The sequence below is a fragment of the Barbatula barbatula genome (genome assembly GCF_947034865.1).
Source record: "Barbatula barbatula genome assembly, chromosome: 9".
Classification (NCBI taxonomy): domain Eukaryota; kingdom Metazoa; phylum Chordata; class Actinopteri; order Cypriniformes; family Nemacheilidae; genus Barbatula; species Barbatula barbatula.
This window is the reverse complement of record NC_136772.1, coordinates 18503872-18514739: the sequence shown is the minus strand read 5'-3', so window position 1 is coordinate 18514739 and position 10868 is coordinate 18503872. Positions and strand designations below refer to the sequence as shown.

Here is a 10868-nt window from a genome sequence, read left to right as displayed (position 1 = left end):
TCACACCGCTAACCTTGGGCTATAGGCACAGTGCTGCTTTATCTGAAACAACCTTTTAATGGTCCACTCACAGTCGAGTCAGTTCAAAAACTGAAAGAAAAAAATGCTAGACTCAAAAATGCTGAGAGGATGAAAGAAGTGTTGTGACAGGTCAGTCTCCAGAGAAGTGTTCGGTGAAGGTGTGGTCAGGGTAAACCTTGACGCCTGCAGGGAGTCTCACATTAGTCCAAATGAAAGGGTGTTGATTCCACAAGATGCACAAATATGCCCACCTCCTCAGTCTGACAGGAGCGAGTTGGTAGGAGAGATGAAAATAATGTGGCAGGAGGTCACTCCTTTTACAAAAAGTATTAAAAATTGATAATGTTTATTTGCATTTTTGCAAAAATTTCAATGTATTACTTTTCAGAAAACTGGAAGAAAGTCTACTTTCAGAAATTTGTTTTGGACATAAAATGTATATTGTGGTTCATCCATCAATGCAATAGTTCATCTTATTTATAATTCTGGTGGTATATTTTCCTTTTTTTGAGGAACTGGAGCTTTCAAGCACCAAAACACATATATCACATCAGTATAATGTCTTTGTGTAAGACACAGACGAGAAACTTAAATCATAATGTTCTGTAATGATCACTGGCTCTTGTAACCAAACCGTGTTGTCAAACCCCTCTGATGTTACCAACTTTTTTTCATAAATCTTGACAGCCCCAGTCCTTATTCACTTTCGTTATATGGAAGAGGGAGAGTTGTTGTAAAATTCTTCATAAATTCACCTGTTGATATTAGAAAGTAATACGGGAAGGTAAACAGTGTTTGATAACAAAACATTTTTAAACTATTCCTTTAAAGCACCACTCACGCTGCATGTAAAGTAATGCTCAATAAAAAGCAGTCTGCAGGAGACAGCCTTTCTTTAAAGTCTGCTAAATTAAGCCCTTGCGTGACATTGGCAAACCCCTGCTTAATACTCATTCATGAGTTCTCAAAGTGGCCTTTCTTTTCTCCCCTGGCAGCCACTGACCTGCCACAAGCAGATAAGTAAGTTGTGCTGAAAGATGCATTGACTAATGAATAGGAACAAATTGTTTATTATAGTGCCACAATCTCACTCACTCACTCACTCACTCACTCACTCACTCACTCACTCACTCACTCACTCTCACTCTCACTCTCACTCTCACTCTCACTCTCACTCTCACTCTCACTCTCACTCTCTCTCTCTCTCTCTCTCTCTCTCTCTCTCTCTCTCTCTCTCTCTCTCTCTCTCTCTCTCTCTCTGCCTCTCTGCCTCTCTCTTTGAACATTAACTTCTCATTCATACTCAACATTACTACACCAGTCAACATGAAAGCTGTTCTCGATTTAAAACCACAACACATACCCTTCAAACTTATAAGTATTTACAAACAAGTGTTAATGGGTTTGCATTGGCACCCCAAAACAAGCAATGGAAAGCTAGGTCTGAATGTTATCGCTTACACTTAATTTCCCTTAGAATTCATGTGACCATTCTGTCCTTACTGGTTGACTTTCTGAATGGGCAAAGAGTAAATGATTCACTCATAACAATACCAGACTTCCGCTCTGTCTCCTGTTACTTGGTGAGTCTCGAGACATTGCCCAGATCTTTGAAACTATCGAGGAGAAAAAACTCAGAAGCAGGTCCTTTTTTCTCTTTGTTGTCTGGGTGGTACAATTGAGATATTAAAGATATGTCATTCGTGATTGTTCTTTCAAATACGCAGTCAAGAGGCTTTTTCCAGCATGTGACAGTCAGGGAATCATTTTCCCATGGATACGAGGATAGTTGAACACCCCACAGCAGATGGAGACCAGACTGTCTAATCACAATAGAGGTCTGAATTACAAAAGACCATCTGTATTTTCACACTGTTTCCTTAATACTGGTACAGAGATAATCCAAACACCTGTTTTTTCAGACTTAATAGATAATAGTTTATGTAACAGTTTTTGTATAATATCTTAAGTTACCTATTAAATATATAACAGAAACATTACATGAAAATGACCTTGACAGTTTTCTACATTTGAATTTTTATCTCTGAATTATTATTATTATTATTATTGTTATTAACAATTCATTAAATTCCATGCATTGCACAGTTAATGTCACACCAGTTTTAGCAAAAAAAATTACTTTTACAGCTAATAAAGAGGAATTTTTCTCCCTCTGGAACCCTGATGTCTTTTGAAGTGACCTTTGACCTAGGCTCTTTTGCCCTATGTGTTAGTGAAAAGTAGCTGGTGACTCAGAGGTCAGGGGGAAGGACAGACACAATAGAGGGGCGGTGTTTAAGAACAGAAAGCTCGGGCCTAGGAGTCCCATCACTTTAAATCAATGTGCCCCACTGGCTCTGGGGCTACATACCACCATGCAACACTCCTGCACATGAGTGAGTTGCAGGCTGATGAGAATTTTGTGTGTGCAAGTAAGGGGTACAGATTTATAGAGTCTGTATTCATCTAATTCCTGAGTGTATGCAATACTGGAACCTCATAGATCCCTACTAGTATCTAAATGTAAATAAACATCTTAATGGTAAATACTGTACAACATATCTCAACTCCAGCTAAGCATCACATTCAAAAAAGAAAATCGTAAATAACTGAACCGATTTAATGACATGAAATCCACTCAGCAGACTTTTCAAGACACTGCTCCTTTAGCATTGCTTTCTCTTTACATTAGCATTGATTGATATTTTTCCTATCACTTAAAGCCAAGAACTTCATCATCTAACTGCGATGCTAAAGCCTTTCTTGCAGGTTGCTCTGACTCATTTGACCTATATTTGAACTTAAAATGAAAAAATGTCACAGGCCTGCCAGTTAATTTTTTTTTCATTTTCCCTGTTCATAGGAATCATGTTCTTGCAAGCATATAGCTCAGCGATGTTTGTCAGTTCCATATTTTTTACTTTACTTCACTCTGTCAAACGTAGCTTGACATTGTCTGTTTAGGTAACTTTAACTTAGGTCTGCCTCAGGTCTTTTTAAATGAGGCAAGAGCTATGTTATTTACATCTTGCCCTACAACATCAGTTCATGAACAACCTTGTTTAACTGTTTCATGTCTTATTTAAGAGCACTAAAGAGAGTAGCTGCACAGATATTGGCTAGACTGGGGGTCATCTGAGCCTCGATAAAATAAACACCAGCTCCAACCGGTCATTATTTTAGGTATAAATATAGGTATAAGATTTAGTTAGAAACGTTAGAAATATTTAAGCAAATCTGTTTGTTTTACATTTTTATTAAATCAAATTTTATTTGAGTTGGTAACCAAGAATTAAAATGTGCCCAATCAACCTAAAGTAGACTTCTATTATGCAAACTTCCCAACAGAATACCTAAGATAAATGTATTATGTAGTGAAATTACTTAATAATGAAGTACATTGTGCTTGCTTGTTGAGTTTCTCTGAATTTCTGTTCTGTTAAGTTCACTATTTGTCATTTCAGTTCAACCCACAATTCAACAGCTGGTGCCTGACCATTTAAACTCAAACTCTACCTAAAACAGAGGAGTCGTGAATGTAGAATTTTGCTTAACTATGCAGGACACTGATCGTCCATTTGTAGAAAATGTTGATCTTGGCTATTGGACTACTACCGGCTTCCCACACTCTCACACCACTGCCCATCCTCACCCAGCCAAGCCCCCACAGCTAGGAGCTGCTCGCCGCCAACCTGTTTTATAACTTATCTTGTGGTTAAAGCTGTCGTGTCACCATATCCACCTTCAGAACAATCAGGGCATGTGGAGAACAGCTGCTGTATGTGTGTTTGCAGCATGTGCTGAGTAAAATATTTTTTTACTTCTGTTTAATGCTGACCAATGCTCATCTACACTGTGCCAATGTTTGATATTATCTGATAAACTTGATAAGCTCTGATTGGCTTTCACTCAGTCTAGAAATAGATTCAGCAAAACCACAGTTGCTTATCTTTTTGTAAATAAGTGCTATTCCACACTTCTTTTTAAAAATGCCAATACAAATCTAAATACGTGTTACGTGTTAAGAATAAGTTTAAGGTTCACAGGAATTTTTGACATAATCACTAACTGTAATCTATTAATTCGTGTTTACCGACAAGAAGTTCCCCCTTTTTCCGTGTCATTCTGCACGGCTTTCAATCGAATGTATTTTAATATACGTTATCTTTCATATGTATACTGTAAATATATATCAATGCAATCTGATGGTAATTCATACCTATTTTACAAGGTGGTTCATTCGTGTGAATTCCTACGAATTCTCATTGGTATCATTTCTTATGATTTCCCTTTCCCCTGTGATGTCATTTATCATTGTTTTGCCAACTAGTGAAACTCACATTTTTTGCGTCGTGCTCACTGACATAAAAAAAATGGGGATATTAGTGTCCATGAACACGATTAATAGATTCCAAATGTTGTGTCGATGCCACGAACTGCTGTGAGACTGGGTTGTAAAGAAAGTTCACCCGAAATCGAAATCTAATATAAGAATTATGGAAATTTATGTTTAAAACAAGCAAAGAAAGTGGAAGAATTTCCCTAATGCTTCAATTTCCTTTAATAAAACAAAACTAAATATCTTAGGTCACTTTTCTGGTCAAGAAAATGTATCTTGATTTAAGAATTTTAAGATATTTGTACTATAAAACGATACAAAAATGCTTAGTAAGAACATAATTTTTTGCAGAGAACGGGAACCAATGTGATTTAAAGCTGAGATAAATGGAGCCTGTTTGTGGCCATAGTTAAAGGAGAAGTTCTTTCATCATTTACGCACTCTTATGTCATTCCAAACATTGTTCTGCAGAACAAACAATATTTTGAAGAATGTTGGTACCTAAACATAAATGGCCCCCAACGAGTGTGACATGAGTCTCATTTGCCCATTCAAATGAGACATTTCTCAAAATATATTTTGTTTACCACAGACAAATGTTTTATGCAGGAATAACATGAGGATGAAATAATGTTAACAGAATTCTTTTTTGGGTAAACAATCCCTTTAAAACCACTGGACAAGTAAAAATATAGAACATAGAATGCTCGGTTCATCATGCATACAGTGCTTTGCAATGATGGGCATTATTTCACCTAATAGCTGTTTTTTTATGTTTATAGTATGAATAAAATTATGTATTGACAAATCAGCATGACAGTAGGACAGTAACTTGCTTTTTTATTATTTGTGACGACCTTAAATGAAGCAACAGGCTTGTGGTCGGCAGACCAGAGGATCACATTGACAGATTTGCTGAAAAGGTGACCATGTGTCATCACCGCAACTGCTTACAATCTGAAGTCTCTGCTGTGGGGTCAATCACTTATTTAAGATGAGTAACTGCCCTAAATCCATTAGAAACATGCTCTTGTACAGAATGTGACTACATGGAGTAAATTTGTCTATAGATCAAATGTGGGACAAAGCACACTATAGATGATTCAATATTCTATGCATACAGACAAACGGTGTACTGTGCAAAATGTAAATATACTGCAGCAATATTTAATATTGTGTTAGTTTGCCTTTCTGACCATAGATATAAACCAAGCACTAAAAGTAGAACAACAAAACAACATGAAATATGTTAAAATCAACTTTAATATTTTTAAGACATTAGTTGCATTAAATAATATCCCTTTTCCAGTTTTTCTTGTGAAGACTTACATTTATGGTCATATTCGAATCATGATTTTAAGCTCAATAATTCAATAAAACAAAATAAATGCTTCTTATAGAGTTTGAAACAATATTTACATAAAATATTACAAAAATATAAATTCCAAAAAGAAAAATGGTATTCCAGAAACATTTACAATAACCACCTCTACAAAACATATTTGTTTTTATAAAAAGCTATTTAAATAATATTACAGCTCAAGTTTTCAGGCAGCACAGCCAACCCTGTGAAATATGTATTTCTTTTACATTTGTGTATGGACACAAAGTGATCATTCAGCATTTTCACAGTAGTTCAGGTTTGTCAGGTGCAGTCTGGCTGTCTCCTCCAGGCAGAGCTACAATGTGGTGCACCAGTCATCCCGTCTCTCACTTACATGCCTGAAGAGAAACATGCCAGCAGGGGACAATTGGTATTTTGGGTGTCATGGCTATTCTCAGTGTGTTGGGGGAAGGATTAAGAGACACCCCCAAAATAAACACTTTCAGCCCAATAAACATATCTGCATCAGTACATGAACAGAGTAGAACCTCTTAAACATGACAACATGTAACACGCATATACAATACATATACATATATATATTTATTAAAATATATTTGAAAAATACTTTTTATATCAAAACAAATCTGTAACAAAATGTGAGCAGTCACTAAATGCCTAATGATGAACCAATGTCAACTCCAAACAAGGTCACTTGGTCTGATTCACACTTAATGACACAACAGCACTTACTTGCTAATGTTCTGTCCAGGTCAGCAATGAAGTCCTCCAATTCTTTTGTGTCTCCAAGTTTAGCTGTAACGGAAAAATGTACAGGTCATGTAGCGTTACAGTTTGACATAGACATTAAAGCAAGTAAACCTGGAACTGACTGAAAGATATATTTACTTACGTTTAGGAGATGCAGCCAAAGGACTCATTGATGAAGGGGTGAAAACTGTGGGAGAGTTGAGTTTCTCATCACTACAGCTGAAGCTGTTTCTGTTTAATGACTCTGCACCTGTTACAGAAGGGAGAAGAGTCAGAGATGGTAGCTGGTGATTCCTCTTTGTATACAGCTTCCAGTACAGTCCAATCACAAATTTTAGCAATGACGTTCGATCGATGGGTTGCAACCCAAACAGATAAAGCAGGAAAAACAATGTTGCATGTGAATAATAAAATGTAATCAACCATATAATATTCAGCATTAGGATAACAAAACATGAAGGCTTTTGACTTTTATACCTTTCACAAGGAGAAGAAAACCACTTCACAAATATTGTATTGAGTTTTGTATAGTTTGTCACTTGTCAGAATCCAGCCAAATTCAAATCCAGGCAGATTGAATAACATCACAATCTCTAAAGACCAATATCAATACATTTTAACATGAAACAAGAATAAGAGTGTGCTAACTTGTGCAGCAGTGAATTATTTGCTGCTAGGAGCCAAACCCATCAAGACATTTAAAGACAGAACAAATCATATTTTCGCTATACAGCCTAGAGTCCCCATTGGCCGGCACATAACAATGTAAATGTATTACATTAAAATGCTTGACATTAAAAACATTTTTGTTTACTTTTGGAAATTAAACAATGGCAGTACTGCCTATGTGAGGTTCCATTTAAAATCTGGGTACCAAAACCAGTTAGAATACCAGCACTCATTCTTGTCAAACATGTGCACTGACCTATAACCAAAGGGTGTAGGGGGTGTTTGGGGGATTTTTCGTCTCTGCTTGCATTGCAGAGTAATCAATACAACTGCTCTAATAACAGTCTTTCATGCTCCATTCACTCACAAACACACTTTCAGAGATATTTTAACTGTGACCCACCCTCAAGCAGGTTCATTTAAAGTCAAAGAGTTAGTCCAGTATGTCAGAGCGTACGCACATTTAAAGCAAAGCAGAACACTATACCGAAATCCAATCTTGCCATCTTTGCTCAGTCATTGCGCACTCCTGTCTCTGTTTCAGAACATTTTAAGTGTGGAAGCAAAAAAAAGGTTCATGCTGTAGATCAGTGGCTTTTAGTCTATAGCCAACAGTCCTATAGCATATTGATTTTGTTCTTAAGCATGGCAATACTAATACATTTAATGTTTGATTCAAAGGTAATTTCTGATTGTTTTTATACTATGTTGGTATACTTTTCATCTCCAGTGTCTGGAGTGAACCAACTGAGAAAATGATGTGTAAAAACAGCACTGGCAAGTCAATATCCTTTGGCGCAGAGTACAATGAACATAATGAACATTCTGATTCTGTGCGAGACAGATCATCCAATCAAATAGTTTCAAGCTTTCCTGTTTGTTCCTAATGAAAATAATAAGGGTTTAAAAAAACTCAACTTTTTGATCAGTAATCAAAACACTTTTATGGCAAAAGTGGCCAATTACATTAAAAAGGGTTTCTTAAAACTGTTCATAGTGTTCCATGCACTCATGTCTTCATGTTCTTGGTATGAGCTGTCACACACAAAAAATGCTTCCACTTGTAAAAATACTCATCCGTTGTCACTTAATAGTCATTACTATACCTACTGTCACCGAAACGGTTCACAATCGGCTAGTAGCAAGTATAAATTGTACTCTCTCAGCATCAGAACTGACAACTCAATAGGCTAAAGTCTTTGATCATCACCAATTGACACACAACCCGCAGTAACCCCTTAACAAAAATGTAGATTTTTCTATATTTCCAAAGGATGACACAAAAGTAAAATCGTTGTTTTTCATTATCAAAATGTCATGGTCTTTACATTTATTTCAAGGCAAATCTGTCCCCTAGTATTTGTTGGTGGGCGCAGATCAGATTAGATCAGATTAGGTCTATGTAGTAGGCTGTGCGCTGTTTAAAACAATCTTAAGGAAACGTTCCGCAGAGATAATGAGGTCATGGTAAAGCACGTGTGTTTCTATTATTGGTCTGATGGTCTCCTTAATATTGTACTCACTGTCTTTTTTGTGCTTAAACCGTTTCTTTTATTTTTCTTTTATTTATTTATTTGTACTCACTCTCAGAGTCGCTGATGCCGCTGTCGCTGACGCTCGTGCTACTCCGTCTTTTCATAGTTTTTAAGTGCTCGTCGTATCTGAAGTGTCTCTTCTCCACCGGGGACGTGAAATCTTCAATAACAGCGTCGAATTCACACAACACGGCACTGAGGTCATCATCCTTAAGAAATGCTGAAAATGACAATATTCGTTTTAATGTCAACCCTCCTTCTGCACGCAGAGACAATATGTGAACTCATTAAAACTGCTGCATCTCCGGCTACAGTGGTCGGGTCTAAGCGTTTAAGAGTGTCTTTCCCGTCCTCAAACATGTTTCCAATTTTTTAAAGAAGATAACTTTATAACTTACATTTGCTTTGTGCCTTTATATTTGGAGACTTCATTTTTATTCCAAGCGGTTCCAATCTTCAGTTCTGAAATATCCGATATAAAACAAGGCGAGTTTTGTTTCCTCTGTAAAATAGACACAAACAGCGTGGACTGTGATCTGCTTTGCTTGCACACTGCGCTGGCTGAAGTTGTTTTAAATATTGCCCGACTATGGGTGGGGGCGGTGATTCCTGAAGGGGGCGTTTGTGCGGTGGAGTTCTTTAACATTTTCCGGATGGGGGCGGTGGTTTGTGACGGCGGGCATCATACTTGTCTATTATGGCAAGCCGTTTTGACATATAAACCTATGTTTTGACTATCCATAAAATATATTTTAGATAGTTTCAATTGTATTTCGACAAGTCATAATTATAATTTCACTAGTCAAATTGATAATTAGAGATATCTGCAATTATAATTGCGCTAGTAAGAAATCTGATTCGAGAAATCTGTAAATATGTTTTGACTAGTCAAAACTCTATTTGAGATATCTGTAATGATGTCATAGATATCTAAAATTATCTCGTCACACATACGCAAAGTATTTAAAGATATCTCGAATTCAGTTTCGACTTGTCACAATTATATTTTAAGATATCTGAATTGTGCCTGCACCTAGTCGAATCTGCTGTTGTGTGACGTGAGATTTAATCTCCTCAGCTCCTCCCCTACACCAGAGCCAAAGCCAAAAGCGCAACGGCTAATGCTATCACCTTAGCTTCATCGGAACACAGCAAGGAGACAACAAGCTAGTTTTTAAAATGGATGTCTATGGGTTTGTTAGCTGTTACGCTTTCTCCAGTTGGATGTATTAAAGACCCTTCCATCTAACTGAAATAAGGGTTACCCCTCCTTATACCTAGTGCTAACGGCTAACAACAGTAGACAGCGTTTGTAACTTGTCAAGGAGAGAAAAGAACCGAATGAAGTATGCTTCTTACGTGATTATTAAATAATATTTGGATGCATTCATGTGGTAAAAGATGTCCAACATGCATGTCTGCATAGCGCTGAGATTTTAATTGCAGTCATGTGACAAAGCGGACCAAACAATGTGTAGGCCTAATGTTCAATAAATACAAAGATCAGCAAACTGCTTGTTTTGTTGTAATTTATTTTGTATATATACAAAATATATAACTTTTTTTGAAGAAGATTACAAGTGAATCATAGTTTAACATTCATTAATGGCATTTATAAGTATGTTTCGTTATGCATACAGTATGTATTGTTAATGCAGGTTAAGTTGTGTCTTTAGGTAGTTACACACAAGGTGGGAGTATTGTATTATATTATAGTAAGAGATCAATGATGGTGATGTTCTGTTGTGTTCAGTGATGAGTCCAGTGCAATTAAATATTTACAAATGAATCAAATTGTTGCACCAGACATGATGCCTATACAGATGCTTATCTTAAATGTGTTCATTTGGAATAAAGGCAAACACTATTTAATCCACAGCACAAATCTCCAACATTACGATATTTAACTAATACCTCTGCTTACCTTATGACTTTTGTATGAAGCAGTTTGAATGACACAAAATGTAAGACCTTTATTATATAATTATTTGACAAAATGGCAGCTGACAACAGTTTCCAAGGAAGGATTGGTTAAAAACGCTTAAGGTGGGGCTTAGAAAAAGTGTATTTGCATGCATTCATTTTAGATATCTATGAAGTAATTTTGACTAGTTAGAATGTTAATTCCAGATATCTATATTGAAATTCTTCCTGTCGCCAAGCTAAATGAAGATATATCCAAAGAAAGATCTTCCTAGTTACAAATCAG

The 10868-nt window shown here is 36.4% G+C and overlaps 1 protein-coding gene across 1 annotated transcript; it reads right to left on the bottom strand.

The window, feature by feature from the left end:
* Positions 1-5183: 5183 nt before the first annotated feature.
* Positions 5184-9290, bottom strand: rgcc (regulator of cell cycle). The gene is made up of 5 exons (XM_079463808.1): positions 9058-9290; positions 8709-8879; positions 6598-6705; positions 6438-6500; positions 5184-6082 (listed from the first exon to the last, which is right to left on the bottom strand). Exons 1-5 carry the CDS (start codon positions 9089-9091, stop codon positions 6075-6077), a joined length of 384 nt encoding a protein of 127 aa, XP_079319934.1. The 5' UTR covers positions 9092-9290; the 3' UTR covers positions 5184-6074.
* Positions 9291-10868: the final 1578 nt, after the last annotated feature.